This window comes from Microtus oregoni, unplaced genomic scaffold, assembly GCF_018167655.1.
Source record: "Microtus oregoni isolate MIOR12 unplaced genomic scaffold, Mior012 000006F_ref0000085, whole genome shotgun sequence".
Classification (NCBI taxonomy): domain Eukaryota; kingdom Metazoa; phylum Chordata; class Mammalia; order Rodentia; family Cricetidae; genus Microtus; species Microtus oregoni.
Window position 1 is genome coordinate 27,522,032 of NW_024543065.1, and position 21,521 is coordinate 27,543,552.

The 21,521-nt window shown below is 41.9% G+C and overlaps 1 protein-coding gene across 1 annotated transcript in view; it reads left to right on the top strand.

The window, feature by feature from the left end:
- The window catches only part of Ak9 (adenylate kinase 9), a 109,312-nt gene that overhangs the window by 34,446 nt on the left and 53,345 nt on the right, over positions 1–21,521 (top strand). Inside the window, exons 13-20 of the mRNA XM_041654182.1 lie at positions 3,123–3,230; positions 3,327–3,425; positions 8,210–8,355; positions 8,709–8,865; positions 9,664–9,778; positions 12,948–13,024; positions 15,912–16,076; positions 18,963–19,052. Of these exons, the coding sequence (XP_041510116.1) occupies positions 3,123–3,230; positions 3,327–3,425; positions 8,210–8,355; positions 8,709–8,865; positions 9,664–9,778; positions 12,948–13,024; positions 15,912–16,076; positions 18,963–19,052 (957 nt within the window). The remainder of the gene's footprint in view (positions 1–3,122; positions 3,231–3,326; positions 3,426–8,209; positions 8,356–8,708; positions 8,866–9,663; positions 9,779–12,947; positions 13,025–15,911; positions 16,077–18,962; positions 19,053–21,521) is intronic.

A 21,521-nucleotide genomic window follows, 5' to 3' on the forward strand; every position in this document is an offset into this window, starting at 1 on the left:
TAGCAATCTTTTTTGGTTTTATGGAAGATTTTGTTATGAAACGTATTATGGCATATTTCATTTTTGTGGTTTATTTGTTTGGCTTTCTGTATAAACTTGGAGGTTTTCTGGCATTTCTTGTTTTGAAGTCACTCAATAAGAAATTAACCTCTTTTTCCTGATGGTGTTGGATTTTCACTAAACAAGGACTTTTTTATTGATTTTATTGAGCTCTCCATTTTTCTCTGCTCTCCTCCCTTTCCTCTCCTCCTCCCCTTCAACCCTCTCCCATGGTCCCTCTGCTTCCTATTTACTCAGGAGATCTTGTCTTTTTCTACTTCCCATGTACATTAGATCTATGTATGTCTTTCTTAGGGTCCTCATTGATGTCTAGGTTCTCTGGGATTGTGATTTGTAGGCTGGTTTTCTTTGCTTTATGTTTAAAAACCACTTATGAATGAGCACATATGATAATGTGAGTCTGGGTTACCTCACTCAATATAATGTTTTCTAGATCCATCAATTTACCTGCAAATTTTAAGATGTCGTTATTTTTTCTGCTGTGTAGTACTCCATTGTGTAAATGTACCACATTTTCCTTATCCATTCTTCAGTCAAGGGCATTTAAGTTGTTTCCAGGTTCTGGCTATGACTAACAATGCTGCTATGAACATAGTTGAGCACATATCCTTGTGGTATGATTGAGCATCCTTTGGATATATACCCAAAAGTGGTATTATTGGATCTTGAGGAAGGTTGTTTCCTAATTTTCTGAGAAATCACCATACTGATATCCAAAGGGGCTGTACCAGCTTGCACTCTCACCAACAATGCAGAAGTGCTCCCTTTACCCCACAACTTCTCCAGCATAAGTTGTCATCAGTGTTTTTTTTTTTTTAATCTTGGCCATTCTTACAGGTTTAAGATGGAATCTCAGTGTTGTTTTGATTTGCATTTCTCTGATGACCAAGAATGTTGAGCTTTTCCTTAAGTGTCTTTCAGCCATTTTAGATTTCTCTGTTGAGAGTTCTCTGTTTAGATCTATACTCCATTTTTTATTGGATTATCTGTTCTTTTGATGGCCAATTTCTTGAGTTCTTTGTATATTTTGGAGATCAGACCTCCATCTGATGTGGGGTTGGTGAAGGTCTTTTCCCATTCTGTATGCTGTCATTTTGTCTTGCTGACCATGTCCTTTGCTTTACAGAAGCTTTTCAGTTTCAGAAGGTCCCATTTATTAATCATTTCTCTCAGTGTCTGTGCTACTGTGCTACTGGGGTTATATTTAGGAAGTGGTCTCCTGTGCCAATACATTCAAGTGTACTTCCCACTTTCTCTTCCATAAGGTTCAGTGTAACTGGCTTTAATTTATGTTGAGGTCTTTGATCCATTTGGACTTGATTTTTGTGCATGGAGGTAGATATGGGTCTATTTTCATTCTTCTACATGTTGATATCCAGTTATGCCAGCACCATTTAAACCATTTAAACAAGAACCTCTTGACTATTTATTGTGTCTTTCTTTTTTCTGGGTAGACGACAAGCGGGTGAAAGCATCCATCATCCTTCCTAGAACTTTTCAGAAGAGCCCAAACTGACATGGCATGGCACCCTAATGTCCATCTAGATGATTGTCTTAGTTAGTTAGGGTTCATTTGCTGTGAAGAGACACCATGACCATGTCTACTCTTATAAAAGAAGCATTCGATTGCGGTGGCTCACTTATAGTTTCAGAGGCTCAGTTAATCATCATCATGGTGGGGGCACGGTGGTGTGCAGACAGACATGGTGATACCGCAGCTATGCTGGTGTGCAGGCAGACATGGTGATACCGCAGCTATGCTGGTGTGCAGACAGACATGGTGATACTGCAGCTATGCTGGTGTGCAGGCAGACGTGATACCGCAGCTATGCTGGTGTGCAGACAGACATGGTGATACTGCAGCTATGGTGATGTGCAGGCAGACATGGTGATACTGCAGCTATGCTGGTGTGCAGGCAGACATGGTGATACCGCAGCTGAGACTGCTACGTCTTGCAGGAAACAGGAAGTGAACCGACTCACTGGGTAGTATTCTGAGCATAAGAAACCTCAAAGCCACCACACAGTGACACACTTCCTCTAAAAAGCCACACTCACTCCAACAAAGCCACACATCCTAATGTTGTCACTCCCTATGAGATTATGGGGGCCAAATTCATTGGAACTATGATCTACAATGAATTTGTAGGCTTAGTATATAACTTTCAAAATGCAAAATCCAAATGTAAAGAATACTCATGACCACTTAACAGTCGAAGGAGGGAAGTTGTTAGCCCAGAATTCATTAATTTCGTCAACAAACACTGAAGTACTTTCTTTGCATTAAACAAACACTATGAAGATTCCATTCTCTTGGTGCTTACATTTAAGTCAAGAATGGAGAGAAAAAATAAAAGGAAGGGAGGGAGGAAGGAAAGAATAAATTAGTGGGGGGTGGAATGGGAAACATGTAACAGCAATGGAGCCAAGAGTAATGGGAGCAGGGTGCTGTCCAGGGTGCTGTCCTGCTAACTGCTCCAAGCAAAGACACCCGATTGAAACTTAAACCGCAAAGGCAGCCAGCCGGGCGTTTGCTACAGTCTGTGGTCACTCCTTTCACCTGAGATCATGGGAATGAAATACAAGTTCTGGAGCTTTTCATACATTGCCTTTCCTGCTGGAGCGTGTGAGTGTAGCTATTCTCCTCTATGCTGTGATCTTAAAAACCCTTTCAAGTCTCACTGACTTCTAAGTCTGGCAATCAAGTTAACCGTAACACTTCCAGTGCAGGAATCTAACCCCACATCCATCCAAGTTAAATTTGTCAAGCCGGAATAGTGTGAGTTTTGTAATCACAGCATTTGTATAATGAGACAGAGGTTAACCACCAGCAGGGAGCAGACTTCCTGTGTCTGCACCTGTGTTTGCACCCAATACCTGGAATTCAATGATCTTCATTTGACCTAGGAAAATAGGAGACAAGCCAAGTGGCTAACATACCCACAGCCCTTAAACAACAGTCAGAACCGAAACTGCGTCTAACTTCAGCAGTGCATTCTAACCACTCTGCCTGCCTACCTGTCTCCTTCCACTTCCTTTAACACAGCCATTTTTTCTTTCAGAGGAGAGGACCTTGAGGGAACTGCAAATTCAGTATGCAAAAAAGGAATACGATGACTTCACGGATGACAAGATATTTAAAAGCTCTGACGACTTGCAGTCTTTGGTGGGTGACGAAGGTATAAACTCATGGCCTGATACTGTCAGTGATGGGATCCATCGTACTGTGTGTAGATGAGCCAATAAAGTGTCTTCTTTTGCCGCAGCAACTGCTCATGACTCCCAGAAACTCAGCTCCTTAGACAGTGCCGATGAAGACAAAACTAGGTCCGAGAAATCCCTTGCTGCAGACACGGATAAAGATGGTAAGGACGTGAGCTCCCGAGAAAATGTCTATGCATCTCAGTCCATTTGTTTTTTATTTGGTCATCATACGGGAGCTCAAAATTAATGCATGCAAAGTTAAAAACTTCAGCAGGAATAAAAGGCAGGCTTCACTTTTGCAGATTCCAACCAAACAGCTGCAGAACAAAATAGATTTATTACAATGAAGGTGAGAGAGAGAAAATGGAAAGTTACATATATGCAGAACCCCAAGAAAGATTGAGGTCATACAGTCATTATCAAATGATTATAAATTCCTTCTTGAAAGCTCTATACTAACTTTGATATAGTGTAACCAGTATAACATAAACCCATAATTATAGTTGTGACATTTCATCATTATTGATTTGCTATTTAACCTTTTGACCTTGTTCTGTTCATATGTGAAAATTCTGACAGCATATAGAAAGACCTGATACAACATTATGAATTCTGTCTACTACGTCGTCACACAATAACCATAAAGTCAACTGTTCCTCTGCTTTTGGACAATAGTGGATCCTGCAGTTAGGTTTCTTTATTGGGAATTATTTTAGCCCTTATTTTAAAGAATTGCATAATTTTTATGACTAGATCATGGCTTAGCTGTTAAATATTAGTGTGTCTTATTTTATGAATGTGTGTGTGTGTTTATCAACCATATGCATGCATGAACCCACAGGGATCAGAAGAGGGCACAGAGCCACTGTAACTGGAGTTACAGGCAGTTAGTCACCGTATGGGTGAGGGAACCAAACCCACGTCCTCTGCAAGAGCAGTAAGCACTCTTACCCTCTGAGCCATCTCTCCAGCCCCAAGCTAGTTCTTTATATTATAAATTTGTGTTAATTTTTTGCTCCCATAAACAATATTTTAATGCATTTTAATATAAATTTTAGCTGGATATTCTTATTAGTAGAACTACTATGTCAATGAATATGAAGCTACAGAAAAAAATGTTTTGCATAAAAGTTGTTCCAGATTATCCAGTAATCTACATACATATATATATATATATGTCATTGCTTGTTCATTATTTTTTTGCTTTTATTTCTTTTTACATTGGTGATTATTTTTATTTTTCATCATATTTTCCAAATTGTCTCTTCAAAAATATCTTATGCTAGTCTCTTATTTTTCAGGGTTTTTATTTTTCAAAATTGAGTAGTTTGTCTTCTAAATCATCTTGCTATTGATGAATTAATGGAGGCATTTTTCATCATCAACCAATTGTTTTTCTATTATTATTTATGCTTTTACTTTTAGGATTTAAAAAGTTTTGCTCTGGCACTCTGGTTTTATAAGAGTTTTTTGTTAGGTTAACTTTTTGTTGTTGTTGTTCAATCTTTTTGTATTTGGTTTTAAGGCACAGCAATAATTTGATGAATACACAGTTCATAATGTTTGTTTCCTCCTACTGTTTCAAACATGCCTGCTTTTCCTGGTTTTTATTTTGAACTAGTAAGAATGGACCAGACACTGTTAGAAACTTGTATGCGTCACCCTCTTTACACGCACACATACACACACACACACACACACACACAAGCACGCATGTGAACGTGTGTACTCTTCACAGTGGGACACCATATGCCCACATGTAACCAAGTAGCTGCTGGGAGCCCACCTCTGATGCTGCTAAGCTCCCACAGCACCCTACAGTCCCTCTCCCAGACTGCCCTGCCCCTTTGTGCACCAAGCAGTCCAGCTTAGCAGCAGGCACCAGGGCGTCTACCCACAGTGGTTGCTGATGTTGACAACCTCCCCTTCCTGAAGCCAACTGTGAGGCCAACTGCAAGGCCATGGCCTCTGGACCTCAAGATTGTTGCTCAGAAAAGGTATTTTAATTTTTTTTTTAAATTTAGATTCACAGGCAATATATAAAACTAAAATCCTAGTTTGTTACAGGTTGTTATTTTTAATTTTTTTTCTGTTGACAGGTATGTTTGGCTATTTGAATGTTATGACTCTTATCTGAATTATGCCCATACCAAACCTTTTCAGAATCCAAGCCTGTGTAATTTAGTGCTCAGCACAAGTTCTTAGCAATGTTTTATCCGCAGATGAAGAAGAAAGCAGCGGCACACCCACAACTAACAGGAGGTCCTGAGACCTTCATCGCGTAGAGAAGTAGGCGCTCTGGCAGGCGTGGGAGAGGGCTGAGGTCAACAGGGGATCACGTTGTTGCCCAATGGGGTCAACGGGATTGCGTGCCCAGAGCTTAAACAGATGCAGACTCAGCCCCTGGCACAGGACCACCCTAGCTCTGGGAAATGATGAAGGCCCAAGATGAGGAACTGTCCGCTTTCTTGATTGGACCTCCTCAGAGTTCCACTGTGTCCCATGATGCTGTTGAGGGCCATGTGTGGGCCAGGGGTCCTGATGTAGCCGGGGTCTGAGTTGATATCTGAGGACCATGTCATCACTTAACAACATACAAATGCGGATGGCCTGTGCTGTGTCCTGAAGCCATGTTGGTGGCCATGGGCCATGCTGCCCCCAAAGCCCATTCCATGTGAGTGGCCTGCACTGCCTTCTGAGACCATGGTAGTGTCATGGTCCAAAGTCCTGCTACAGCTGGGGTCTGAGGTGATGTCCTTGGCCTGTGTTGCCAATGGACGTCAAGTGGAGGTCCCTGGCCTACACTGCTGCCTGAAGCCATGTTGAAGTTTGTGGGCTGTGCTGCCACGGGGGGAGCCTGCAATGCCACCTAAGGTCATAGTGATGTCTGGGTCTGTGATGCCACCAAGGGCCATGTCTTGGTTTGTGTTGGCACAAGTTGCACCGAAGGCTGGGCAGATGTCCGGAGGTCTGTGCTGCAGCCGGAAGCCATGTTGATGTTCACTTTGGAGGGCCTTGTCTGGGTCTGTGGCCCTACTACAGCCGGAAGCCCTGTATGTGCTCTGTGCTGACGCCAGACACATGGAAGCCCCTGACCCAGGCTCTCAGACAGCAAAGAGCAAATACACTACTCTGACAGTGATATCGATGACTGCAGATGCACAGTTAAGAAAGGGGGACATGGAAGACTTCTGTGACAAACCCTACCTTCACCCCAATGTGCCCTAAATAGTAACAACGTAAACAGGAAGCCATTGAAGAGAACTCTTAAAAACTGTGATAGAGCATTTGGAAAATGGCTGGTCTCTCTGCTCTGCCGTCCTTGGTACCACACACGGAGGCTAATTCTTACAAAAGCTCGGCCTTAGCTTAGCTTGTTTCTTGCCAGTTTTTCTTAAATTACCCCCTTTATCTTCTCCCTCTGGGCTTTTTCCTTTCCTTTCTTCTGTACATCTTACTTCCCTTCTTATTCTGTGGCTGGATGTGTGGCAGGATGGCTGGCCCCTGGGGTCCTCTCTCCTTTTCTTGTTCTCTCGTTGCTTTCTCGTTCTCCTTGTTTCTCCTTCCATTTATCCTCTCTGCCTGCCAGCCCTGCCTATCCTTGCTCCTGCCTCGTAATTGGCTGTTCAGCTCTTTATTAGATCATCGGGTGTTTTAGACAGGCAAAGTAACACAGCTTCACGGAGTTAAACAAATGCAGCATAAACAAAAGTCATATACCTTAAAATAGTGTTCCCCAACACCCTCACCCAAACCCATTTACATTTTATTGACTCTCCAAACTGTAAGGAGAGCTAGGAAATTCATGTTTCCATCTGGGCACATGAGTGACCTTTACAGAAGCATGCTGTCAAGAAAGAGGACAGACGCAAGAGAACCAAGCAGCTTAGCCCTTGGGACATTTTTTAAATTTAACTTCATTGTTGATTCTTTGGGAGTTTCATATCATGCACATCAGGCACCCCAATTCTGCTTCTGGTCCCCCCATCCTCCCTTCACCCCCACAAAAGGAAACAAAATAAGGCAAACAAGCAAACAAAAATAAGAACAAAACAAAAAATCAAAAACCTCTTTGCTTCTCCTTCTTTCCCCCCTCTCCAACACCTCTTCATTCATCCTAGAGGCACAGGGGGGCCTCAGCATGTCATGTAGTAGACCCTTTGTCCTACCAACCTTACTGGCAAACATTCATTGCAAGGAGTCAAGGGTCTAGCTGTGACTTTTTTGCCCCCTTCCTCCAGGGCTCCAGAAAGAGACCACAGTTCTGGACTGTTCTGCCCTGCTCTCAAGGAGCCGTGTCTCTTTCTTCCCTGAGTACATTCTAAGGCAAAGAGGGCAGGAGGGGCAGGAGGTAATTGCCCTTTGAAGGCCTTTGAGCTGAGATCATCGGGGCTCTAGACAGATGCTAACAAACAGGTGGAGCCCGAAAGCAGTAGTTACAAAGCAAGACTGGAAATGTGGAAGGTGTACAACCAGAAGGAACAGCCAAGCCCCGGCCTCACTGAAGGGGTAGATACACACAGCGTTAAGTGGTAAAGACAGGGCAGTCCCCTCAGCCGTGCCAGGAAAGAAAGCAAAAATCAAGTCTCTGCCAACTTTTCCCCCAACCAATTCCAGTTTGCCTGCCCCCTGCTCTCCCCGCCACTGCTCGAGACTCTTGTTGGTAACTGAAGCGCTCATCTTGTGTGATTTCCTCCCTCATTGCTTAATCTTGCCTTCACTCCTGAAGGCTCGGGTCCCTCCATGGCGTCCTTGACATGACCTTCACACTGCTGCACTGGCTTGTGTCTCACTGGTTTGTGATCGTATGGTTTTACTCTTGTCTTCCAGCAGGTGCATGGTAACACAAGGAAGACTTTAGGCCACACGTTAGCCTCATGTCTTATCTCAAGTAACATTGTTCATAAGCCTAGGATGAAATTTGTGTCAACTTATTTGACTTTAATCTCCACAGAAGAGTCCATAGAAGTGAATGAGAACCACCCTGAGGTGCTTTTACTCATAGAGGACACGCTGAAACACGCCAAGGAACTGAACTTTGAGCAGCCCTATGAGAAACAAGCTGAGCTACTAGAGGAAATCATCAAAGAGGTAAAGTCTCCCAAACTTTTCATGTCTCTCATTGACTTAGAAACTCATAATGTCCATTTGGTTTGTGACCAGTTGTCCCAAAGTGTTCTTTGACCCCACTCTTCAAACTCATGTGCTCTTTTGTTTACGTCATTTCTTCTATGTTTCATAGCTCTTGAGAATTTTCTACATGACTACAATGACTGTAACTGCCCCCCCCCCCCCCGTTTCCCTTCCACTTTTCCCCATATCCCCAGAAGTCAGTCTTCCTTTCTTCTCAGAGTCAGGACCCAGAAGATGCTGGCTGGACTCCTACAAGAAAAACACACCATAAATCTGTGACTTGTCTACTCACAATGGTGCTGTTCTCACAGGTAACAGACGACAACAGGAACAGGTTTCCTGGTGCCCAAAAATATGGAGGATGGATTGTGGACAACTGCCCTGTTATAAGAGATCTGTGGATGGCCTTCAATGAAAAAGGAATTGTACCTGATTTGGTTATCTCTTTTACAGATGCAGATAACAATGGTTGGTAAATATTGATTATCTAAACTTAAAGTAAAATGTTTGTTGCTGACATTTATGTTGGTTAAAATAAAGGAGAACTCTCTTTAGACAGAAATACCACCCCGACTACCACCCCAGCCATGTCCATAGGACCGAATGATGTGTGAAGTGATGTTTCCACCCACTGAGAAGGTGGCCTGGGGTGCCGCGCCACCGAACCATCTAGCAGGTTCTGGCACGCCTCAGTAGCCAGCGTCCCCTCTCAGTCAGTAGCTGTGACTTGTCAGTCAACACTGGGTACAATCCTGATGCCGAATTTAAATAGTCTACCACTTCACCTTTTAAGAAAATATATTTGAGAGGCGGTGGGGTAAATGTTTGTTCAGTCAACCCTGACAACCTGAGTTCAATGCTTGTGACCCATACGGTAGGAGAAAACCAACTCTCCGTAAGTTGTCCTCTGACTGCCAGGCATGCCCATGAGTGTACATACAAACACACACACACATGTGTGTGCAAACACACACACACAAATGTAAGAAAAAAATCTTTAAAAAAAATATTTGAAATAATAATTCCCAGTGTGAACACAGTTTTTTTTTCATGTTTTCATTATTTATTACATAGTAGCATATGCCTTTCAAAAAAAGATTTAAGACATCCTACTAAACTTTTTAAAGACTTGGAGCTCTGTTTGGATGAGAACTTACAGGGAAATTTGTGTGTGCATAGTCTAAGGTTGTTCTGTAGTTAATTTCCAAAACAGGCCACACTCTATGCAATTTCAAAATAATTTTTTTCTCTTTATCTATATTTCAGGAAAATGTTTTTTAAATAGAATGTATTTAAAGCGTAAGCCAGAGATTGATGCTAAGATTTTAGAGAGATTACAAGATGAACTGCAAATCAAGAAAAAGGAAGAGGAGGAAATAAGGTAAGGTTTGTGTAGACCGAAAAACGCTACACACTGAACATGCCCCTGCTCTCAGAGATTTTATCTTTATTTATATGTGTGTGTCAGTTGTGTGTGGGTGCCCACTGAGGGCAGAAGAGTTCACCAGATCCCCTGGAGCTGAAGTTAGAGGTAGCTATGAGCCACCCAACTTGAGTGCTGGGAAGCAACCTCAGGTCCTCTACAAGAGCAGCAAGCATTCTTAACCATGGAATCATCTCTCCAACCCCCAGTATAAACCTGCAGGTTTTATAGCCTCTCACAGGTTACACTTATAAAATGTCCCTAACATCAAAAAGATTGTCCATTAACTGCGCAAAAATCCCACTGTGTCCAAAATAAACAGGAAGTTCCTGAATATCTACTCAGTGGTAAACAGTTTCATAGCTCATTTCAAGTTTTCTTCATCAGGAGTCTGCGAAAAAAATGAGCCTAGATCACACACACACACACACACACACACACACTCACACACACAGACACACACATCTATCTGTGGTTTAATTTTAAAAACTAGAATCCACACACTGAGACAACAACACAATAGAACATAAATGAAAATATACCACATGGAATAACTAAGGGCAAATCTGTCTTGCCTCCATGGAAGGAAAGAACTGATTATGTACATCTTACAAACGCAGCGTAGGTTTGTTCTCTGCTCTGCGTGAAACAAGGCACTTTTAAAATTGTGAGCAAGGACTTACAGCTAAGGTTCAAGATTGACCTTTAATAAACTGTGACGTTCTCAGACTGAGAAATAAAAGAGTGGAACAGGTCCCTAACTAGTTGTTCTTCCTTACTGAAATGTTCTCTTCCACAGACTGTATTTGAGCCAGGCAGTGGCAGGTGGCGCACATCTTTAATCCCAGTCTGATTCAGGAGGCTGAGGCCTGTTGGTATCTGGGAGTTCTGGTCTAGCCTGTTCTACTTAGCGAGTTCCAGGATAGCCAGATCCACATAGTACAGAGACCCTGTCTCAAAAGAAAAGAAACCGAATTGGGGGGTGGGGGTAGATATGGCCGGCTGATGACAAGTCCTTGCTGTGGTTCCAGGGGCTCTGAGTTTCGTTCCCGGCACCCTCCCCAGCTACAGGACATCCAACAGCCTCCTTTAGCGCGCACGCACACATACACAGACAACATACACACCACTAAATAAAAATAATAGAAAATCTTTGGGAGCGTGGCACAAGGCAGAAGCCATGGCTGAGGGGGCGGTTGTAGCTTTGTTGTTGTTTTTAATCTTTTTTTTTTTACTATCTGGAATTTTCTAGTTCTGCAATTAATTTCTACTCATGCTCATGAGCTTCTTAATGCCCAAAACCGGTGCACGCTTCTCAAGAGTTCTATATGCTGATTCTAAAACTCAGCAATAAGCTTTTCACAAAAGCTTATTCTATATTCTAGAGGAAAATAAAACCCGAAAGAGCAAGAGAAAATGCCTCCCAGATGCATTCAGGGCTCCACAGGTTATCTAAACAGAGACAAGCGTAGCAGAGTTAAGGCTTGCATCATACATAGGTCAAACAACTAAAAACATACTAAACTCTAGGTTTCCCGACATCCGTCTGCACACAATCCAGCTGAATGACAAGGCCACCTGCCATCTTTGTCTCAAATGCTTCAGAGGTTCTTTCCCAGCCTGGCCAGGCCTGGGTCTTCCCAGCGGCATACTTTATTGATTTTAGAAAAGGAAGTTCTCATAAGCAGCCTTGCTGGAGCCGCATGACACAGACGTCAAAACAGAATGTGAAGGAGATGGGTCAAGAAGACTCAGCAGTCTGCCTGGCCTGGGCCATGAACAGGGAGAATCCCAGTAACAACAACAAGACACAGGAGAACCTTAGCTAGAAATATGGTGGTAGTGTCTCCCAAAGAGAATCATCATTAGCTTTCAGAGAAGAAAACACAGACGCAAAGTCACACCACATAGTTCTTTGGAGGGCGGTGGCTCCAAGAGCTGCTGTGGACACTGAGCCCGCCTTGCTTGCTTTCCTACCAGTGAACACTTGATGTTGTTTTGTTGTTGTTGTTGCTGTTTTCCATGATGGAACCAACTTGTTATACGTTTCGTTGTCAGTGGTATGCCTATTTCTAAATTCCTAGGCACAGGATTTCCAGCCAAGGTACATATCTCTTTACTTTTTAATAGACCAGGCCTTGCTCCCCACCTTTTGCCAACTTTCCATTTATCTATTTTCACCACTGTTGGGAAAGTTTAAGTGCCTCGACCTTCATGGAATACAAATTCCCACTGTGTGCTGAAGCTTCCATCGCCACTGGAAGGGGAGGTGTAGTTCAGTCCTGCCTAGTAAAACCTGGGTTGGTAAAAGGAAGTCATTAGTGTCTTAAAACTTTACTTTTTAATTATAAGTTTTAATTTATGTATATATATGGGGGGGTGAAGTGTGCACACGTGAATGCAGATAACCTTGGAGCCTAGAGGAGGCGCTAGATCTCCTGAAGCTGGAGTTGCAGGTGGTTGTAAGCTTGCATGTTCATGCTGGGAATAAAGCCCAGGACCTCTATAAGAGGAGCAAGCATTCTTGACCCCCGAGCCATCTCTCCAGGCTCTGATTTCTTCTGACTAAAAGAAATATTATGTTCTCTATTCCATGGAGAAAAAAAAAACTAATGCAAATATTATAAATTAAACCATTGTAATGCTACCATCCAGCAACAATCACTGTCTTTAATTTGATTAATTTTCTAGCCTCCTAGTTCTCATATCTACTGATACAAAGTTAAAATGATATCATACATATAGTTTTATACTCTACTTTTTTTTTGACCAACATTATATTGTGACTATCACCCACTGAATCTGAGGGAAATGTTATAGACCCCGCCCCTTCCTCTCAACTTACCTCAGGGAATCTTTCACTCATTTTAACAGGTTTTCTAACTGACAGCCATAGTATAAAATAAACATTCCCCACCTTCTTACCAAAACTACCCCAGTACTGACTGAAAACAAACTGGCTTCAGCCTGAGTGAACTGTACACTGTCATAGGACGCAGAATGGAAGATTAACAATGAAGTATTTGCTGCTTACCACCATGAGAATTTAACCTCCTAGTAATGAGAAGTGTCTGTTTTTTTTTAAAATAAAATAAAATAAAATAAATTTTGGACGTTCTCATTTCAGAAAAGCCAAAGAAGAAGAAATGAGACTAGAAGAAGAAAAACAGAGGCTGATAGAAAGTGCGGCCAAGAAAGAAAAAGGCAAGCACAGATTGTAAAAGTAGTAGTGTGTCATTTAATCTTGTATCGTTACTGCCACTTTCGAGTGGATTTCCAGTGTATCCCCTGGTCCTGAAAGTACCCCTTCTTCCCCCAGCATCTGTTGCTGCTTGTTTTACTCTTTTCACTCTTTACTCTTTTGGGGGGCAGCCAAATGGAGGTTTATTCTTTCTTATGAATGCCCAGCCTTAGCTTGGCTTGTTTCTTGCCAGCTTTTCTTAAATTATCCCGTCTACCTTTTGCCTCTGGTCTTTTACCTGCCTCTATTTCTGTATATCTTTTCTTCTTATTCTGTGGCTGGCTGTGTGGCTGGCCCCTTCTTTCTCCTTGATCTCTTTTTTATCCTTCTGTTATTCTCTCTGCCTGCCAACCCCACCTATCCTTTCTCCTGCCTTGCTATTGACCATTCAGCTCTTTGTTAGACCAATCAGGTGTTTTAGGCAGGCAAAGTAACACAGCTTCACAGAGTAAAAGAAATGCAACATAAAAGAATGTAACATATTTTTGCATCATTAAACAAATATCCCACCGCATAAATAAACATTGCACATCTTCAAATAATATTCCACATCAAACATGTTCCAAATTCCATAATAAAGTATCTTCTCACTGGGATTATGGGTTCACAGGGCAGATTCCTAAACCAAAAAGGGGCACTGCTAGAAGAGTGCCCCCTAGAAGGACACACTGCAGAACATGCCTCTGTCGTGGATTGCACATAGGTGCTGGAATCGCTTCTATTGGAAGAATCCTGCAAGGGCTGAGGACACAGCCAAACTCTTGCAATACCCAGTGTCTTCATACTTAAAACTTCCACTGCTTTTATGGAAGAACTTTCTCTTTTAAAATTGGGGTTCTCAAACTGAGGTCTATGAATTAAGTTCCAGATCTATGAACTTTAAATCTATTTTCAATGACTTTGACTGAGCCTTAGAGTCTCTTGACTACTAACACAGAAAACCACTGTGGTGTTAGCTGTCCTGTCCCTCGGCTTGTCACCAATACAAATGCAGATATTTGTACATTGCTCCACAGTGTGTATATATATATATATATATATATATATATATATATATATATATTTACTGCTGTTGCAGTTGTAGTAGTTATGAAGCTGGATACTATTTCTTCTTTAACATTTCCTATAGCCCCAAAATAATTTTATGTTTTAGCAACTGGTTTTCAATATAACTAGTTTCTTGTGTATTTTATTCTCTGAGTCTGACAGTTTTATTCTGAAAAGAAGTCCATAAGCTTCATAGGACTGCCAAAGAGACCATGGGATTAAAAGAGTTATCCATTGCTCCACCTCCAACCACTCCAAAGTGTAGTACTGTAAAACAATTATTTTACTGCATGGCCGTTTTGTGCGTTGGGACTTTGAGTGGGCCCAACTGAGCACCTTGGTTCTGGTTGTAAACAGGCCATCCTGGAAATGAGTCCTAGCCCCATTTACATGCTCAGATACTGCAACCCTGGTCAATATCTTCACCAGCTTAGGAACACTAAGCCAGGACCTCTCAGCTGAGCCGCTGCTAAATTCCTCACTCCCAGAAACTGCGGGGATAACGGGTGATGGTTTGGAGGGATCCGTTATGAATCAGTAGGTAACAACACGTGGTCAATAATGAAATTACAAATAGTTCAAAGATCTCAAAATGCCTTTTAACCCATTCCTGACCTGTGTGGTGCACAGCTGCCCCACTGGGCTCTTCTATTTATGTGTTTCTTTTATAATGTACCTACTATAGATAAATGTAACATAAATAAGTATACATTTTAGAAGCATATGATTTTTAAGTTGAAAGAAAACTCAAGTTCCTTCACTGGCCACATCATTTCATCCCAAGTTATACTAGGAGCCCAAACAACCTCTGCTGTGCAATTCCATGAAATCTTAACCCCAACACAAGGACACTCACCATGTTCCCAGCTGTGTTCTTGGAAGCCTCGTGTGCTGCCGTCCTGTTTCAAATCTTGATTTAGATCAAATCCAGGTGCCAGAGACTCTCCGTCAGAACTTGACCCTTGGGAGAAAGCAGGGGGGGACCAAAGGCCCGTGAAAACTCAGAGAAGTGATCTCACTAACCCGGCCATATCAGTCTTTCGCAGGAAGGGCCTTGTCTCCGTCTTCCTACACATACTGTGTCAACTCCATCACTACATGAGAGAGATAGGGAAGATGGGCTCCCTGGCAGCACTTCCGTGGCCCTTCTAAAAAACATCCATGCCCCCAAGCTCATCAACAAACACAACGAGTTTGGAGTCATGCTTTCTATATTGACAGTTGAAACATAGGTGAATATACTATATTATTACAATGAGTTATAGTAAATCTATTATTACATCTGTGCTACCTGTGTATCTAGGGAGTCTAGTCTGGTGCTGCCTATGGGAAACAATATAAGCCACATAAACTACCTTTAAATTTTCTAGCAGCTACATATTTTAAGTTTTTCACACTAATTATTTGGAAGCCATAATCTATTTTGTCTTTGCATATATCTCAATTTAGACTAGCTTCAAGTGCTCAGTAGCCACACACAGTGGCTGCCAGAGTAGGTAGAATGGGCCTTACTCTTTCCTTGTTAGATGGATATTGGGCTTTTTCTAGTCTCTTACTGTTAAAGTATGTGGAATGGCTATACATTCTTCTTCTTTTAAATGAGCCCTTCCTCTGGTTCTCCAGTAGCACCCTGATAGAGTGGCTGTCAGTTTTCACCACACCATATTAGTCGATAAGATCCAGTGGTGACTCATGTATCTCCATCACTAACCAGAGGCAGGGCGGGCACCACGCTCTTATTTTCTCCTCTAGCATCTGTTGGCTTTAACTGAATAACAATTTACTCCGTGTTATTCTCTGTAGATGTTGAAGAGCCTGATAATGAAGCTGAGGAGGAGGTTGAAGGGGAAGATTCTGAAGCCCATGAAGAGCCTGAGGCACCTGAGATGCAAGAGGAAACCCGAGGGTCGCTGTTACCTGAGGAGTCTGAAGCTGAGGTCCCGGAAGCTGAGCATGAGCCTGAATCAGGTTACACTTGACTGGCGGCTCTGTGTGTGTGTGTGTGTGTGTGTGTGTGTGTGTGTGTGTGTGTGTGTGTGCCTGCGCGCATACATGTGTGTATACACATGCGTGAGCGAGTATGCTTGGGTGTATGAGTGTATGCAAGTGTGAGTGTGTACATGAGTGTGCATCTGCACACTCTGGCTTGTGGTGGTCAGAGGTCAACTTTCTGGAGCTCAGTCTGTGAACAACAGTCCCGTGAGGAACTGAACTTTCTGCTGTCTATAGATTGGCCCAGACAATCTGGCTCTGAACATTAAGAGTTTTCTACAGTCACTGGAGCTCTCATCAGCTAATCAATCACACCATAGGGTCAGTTCTTCCCAGGACTTCTCTGATGCCCCTCTGCTCTTTATGTGATAACCACTGAACTAAACGTGTTCTGTCCGTCAGCTCTGCTTCAGACACCTCTGCGCCCTACTCTTCTGCATATATACATGCACATATACACACGAATCCATATCTGTCTTATATTCCATCCTGCGACTGAGATTCTGGCAGACTTGGTGCCGTCTTTCTGCCTGAGCTCTCACGAGTGTGACTGTGTATGTTTAGTCTCTGTTCTATTGCCGTGAAAAGACACCATGACCAAGGCAATACTTACAAATATTTATTTTAACCTCAAGTATGTGCCACAAACCTTAAATTACTGTTTTTATTTTGTGCTGAAGATTCGATTTCTGTCCTTTGGGTTCTAGACTCCCAATCTTACATACAGTCAAGAATTAAAAGCACAAGGGACGGGTTAACTTTAGAACAGGAATGGGGGAGAGTAGAGTTTGCAATAATTTTTATCTTTTCTTTGGATAATATTTTTATCTATTATATATTAAGACCTTTTTGCTGCTGCACTGCAGAGCCAGCTGTGAGACACTCTTGAAGACTGAATTACTCTCTAGTCTGAGAGATGTTTATTTATTCAACTCAAAGCCCTACCCAAACTGGGGAGGGAGGGACAAGAGAGAACCTTTGTCTTCTCCGCTCTCTCTCACCTTCTCCTGCAGGCTTCTGCCTCTTAAAGCAGCTCCCTGTCACTATCACGTTGTCCACTACAAATGCCTGTCCCTGGGCTGGCAGTGAGCTCCGAAGCCTTCTTCACAACTTGATTTAAACTTTTGCACTCTATGATTTTTCTAGAGGTTTTTAGGACTTTTGTGATCTTAAACCTGTCCAAACTCCACTTCCTAAATTTTAAGGACTTTAATAAAAATTTTACATTGAAAGTGCTGGCGCCAAAGAGATGAGTCAGCAGTTAAAAGCCCTTGCTGCTCCCACAGAGGATCCGGATTCAGTTCCTAACACCTACACTGCAGCTCGCAACTTCCCATAATTCCAGTTCCAGGGGATTCAACACCCTCTTCTAGCCTCCAGTTCAATCACAGATATGTAGACAAAATACTAACATGCATGAAAATATTAAATAACCCTTTTAAAAGAAAAAGGGTTAAGTTGAAGGCATCATTTGTAGTCACCCAAAGAACTTCCTGCATCTTGTTAACATCTGGGCTATAATGCCTGACTCTGTCTGCTGATCTGTTTCCTGGATTTTTTCCCCTTAACCCTTTGTTGTCCTGTGAAGTTAGTTAGTGAAAGAAATGATGCATTTCCCCAACCCCATGCTATAGATGAATTTCAAGTCTTATTGTAATTGTTCTGGCTTTTAAAAACACAGAAACCCTCTCAAGTCCAAAGATTTAATAGGCATCTCAAAACCCTCCAAGTTTATTCTCTCATGGTCTCAGTGGTCTTCTACTGGTCATGATTTATAGTGTTTCATTCAATGAGCAATTTATAATTACACATGTTACCCACAAAACTCTTGGGTTTATCCCTTTTCTACTTTCTGTTCTAATATAAGCTTAAATGTTATAGATCCTATTGAAAGCGTACTAAAGTATTAACTCAGAAGATAGTATTATATGATTATGTATGTATATATGTGTGATATACATTCATGTATATATAATCTTCATAAAATGTGTATCTTGGAATTGGGAGCAGACTTGGGGACTTTGGGGTGAGAAGATATGGAAGTCGTCTGCATGTCTAAAGCCATCTGGGCTGGATATGTGTGTGAAAGGTGTCTTGTATCATGGAGCTTCACAGCCTGTCCCTTTGAAGGTGAAATCGCTGGGACTCTCTTCAGGTCCCCCTCCCACTCCTGCACTGCCGTCCTAGCCACTTGATAACTCTTAGTGTATCCTCAGGGATAGTTTAGTGAGAAATTAATGAACGGTCAGACATTAGATCTGATGCCGCAATAATGGGGTTTTAAAAACACTTATCAGTCACCAGGATGGTGTGTGCCATGTGTTCACTGTTATTCTAGAGGTCTTGGCAGGGAGGCTGTGCATGCATGTGGTACAGGTGCATAGTGCGTTGGCGCACCTGTACCTGAGCGTGAGAGGGGAGGGAGGACTTTGGGTGTCTCCTTCCATCACGCTCTTCCTCACTGCCTCCAGTCATGGTCTGTCGGTGAGCCAGATGTTCACCATTTGGCTAGATTGTCTGTCCCATGAGCTCTCAGAGCTTGTCCAGCTCAGCTCCTCAGTGCTAGGGTTGCAAACACACACAGTCATGCTCGGGTTTAGATCTGAGTACTAGGGATTCAAGCCCAGGCCCTTGTGCCACAAGGCAAGCATCTTTCCAGCAAAGAAGGCCGCTCCAGCCCTTCGATGTCCTTTTGTATATTTAAGTTGTCATTTTCTGCCTTGTACTCTATTTTTCAACCATCCTTTTAAAAAAAATCTATGTTTTCAATTAGACATACCATCTGTAATCTCTGGGCCAACACTTTCATACAGAGTAACAACATTTTAAAATTCAAGCACTCACTTAGATTTCTTTCTTAAGTCCCTGAGCCTCCTGAGGAAACTGCTGTTGAAGCCGAAATTCCAAAAGAACCCAAAGAGGTCCTGGAACCTGAAGAAGCAACTGAAGCAGGTTAGTCTAGAAAATATAAATTCCCATTTGTAGAAGTGTTTTCTAATGGATCAAACCTTAAGTTGGGCCACAGTCTCTGCTTACTTCTTGCTACGCTGTATGTCAGCTGTCTTAGGGTTTCGACTGTGACTAGGACATTTAACTGGGGTGACTTACAGTTCCAGAGGTCTATTCCATTGTCATTGTCGTGGCCCATGACAGCATGCAGGCAGACATGGTGCCAGAGAAGGCTGAGAGTCCTCCATCTTGAAGGCAACAGGAAGTGAACTGTCTATCACACTGAGTGTAGCTTGAGCAAAGGAGACCTCAAAGTCCACCCCGCAGTGACACACTTCATCCTTTAAGGCCACATACTCCAACAAAGCCACACCGCCTCATAGTGCCTCTCCCTCTGGGGGCCGTTATCTTTCATACTGCCACACTCTACTCCCTGGTCCCAAAAGGCTGGTAGCCACGTCATAATGCAAAAATGCATTCAGTCCAGTTTCAAAAGTCTTCATAGTCTATAACAGTCTCAAACGTATTTAAAAGTCTGAAGTTCAAAGTCTCTTCTGAGATTCAAATAATCTCTTAACTGTAATCCCCTGTAGCGGCGTAAACGAATGCAGACAGAGTGTAAAAATATATATATAGCTTTAATGTAGAAATAGACTTACAGAACCACCGTTCCCGCGGAGACCAGGAAAGCAGAAGCGAGCAGCTCGGAGCTTGCTCGCCAAATTTATAGGCAGACATTAGCCCGAGGCGAACACACCCCTTAAGGGGCGGGACTTATCCCTACATCTCCCCTTTTTGTCTAAGTAAGACAGAACTAAACCAAATACAACTACATACAATAACAACAAATAATAAATACAACAAACAATATTGAGAACAAAAGCTTTGCTAAACATTCTATCTCAAGAAGTCCAAATAATGTAAAGAGTAACTACAATTATATAATCTTCAACTCAGTCAAAGATCTGAGAAGGGAATAAACACTACTCAACAAACGAGATATATCCAAAATGTGCAACAATTGACAGAGACAACTGACTACCTGGGCAATCACCCAAAGTCTCGTTTGCAACGTTGAGTCAACCAATTTTGGCTAAGGCCTAACATAACTGACATACCATTATTAAAGGCAAGGAACTTTTCAAAACTATCTTACCCTGTCTTGGCAGGATATGACAGTCCTGTTTTATCCATTGATGCACGCTCTGTATCTGTGTCAGTGGTTGAGGTATGGGCATTTCTTTGCCTAAAGGCCAGTTCTGCCAAATAGAAAGGCTCCAGGTGGAGTGTTTTTGGTGCTCAACATTCTCTCGGGAATAGAGCGGTGTTGCCAGGAGCAATTGTGTCTCACTATCACAAAACTCTGAGTTAGATTAAAGGCCATTTTCTACAGCTCTTTGAAGAGGTTGAAGATTATCTATTTATACTGAGTATAATCTCTATATATCTAAAGAACCTGATTAGTCTAATTATAAATGACAAACTTAGATGACAATTAGTCTATATAATTCTCAATATCTATCTAACTTAAAGACTAAGACAATAAACGACTGTGAAACAAATGAGGACAATGACCTCCAAATATAAACAATGTACAAATATACATTGCAGTAGGTAAATATATATCAATACACAAATATTATATAAGTATCTTAATCAGAGGTAGAAATGTACACTGCAATATGGTAAATATATACAATATATATATCAATACAATATATGTCAATACATAAAAATGTTTTAAACAGAGGTAGAAACATGCATGCGTACAATAGTCAATCTATACCAATATATTTGTCTATTATCCCATCATCCCTCTTTTTTTTTTCAAAATGATCCCTGAGCTTATAAAATTCCTCCCCAACCCTCAATCATATACTAATTATAATCAACCCCTAAATGATGTCCCTAAACCCAAGGGCAAACTTTACTGGGAGAGGGGACGTCGTTCTCTAGAATTACTTCCAGCTGTCATAGGGGTGACGTTCTTTCTGGGGGATCCTGTGAAAGTAAAATGATGGTTAAATTTCAAGATAATGTCTTTTAAAATTGCAAATAGTCTCTGAGTATTTTCGTGCAGGTCTGGCCAAAATGTTGTATAAGATGTGCACCATTTCAGCTAACCAAGTTGGAACTGTCTTGTGCAGCTGGGACCCAAAGCAGGTCTTGTAGTAGCGCTATCAGTATCATGACGTCATATCAACCAGGTGGAGTTGTTGTTATGGGGCCCCATCTTCTTCCTGGAAACTTCAAATGTCACTTCAGGAAAAACTCATTGTTCAATATGAAAAACTTAAACATTAATCATATAGACATATATAGACATATATATATATATTCAATGAAAGACATGATAGATATATTCAATGAAAAGTATGATAGATATGAAGAAAAGCAAAGATGTTTTCTAAACTCATATTTCTTTCTGTCCCATATCATGGCTCTTGACATGAGACAGAAACTCCAGAAACT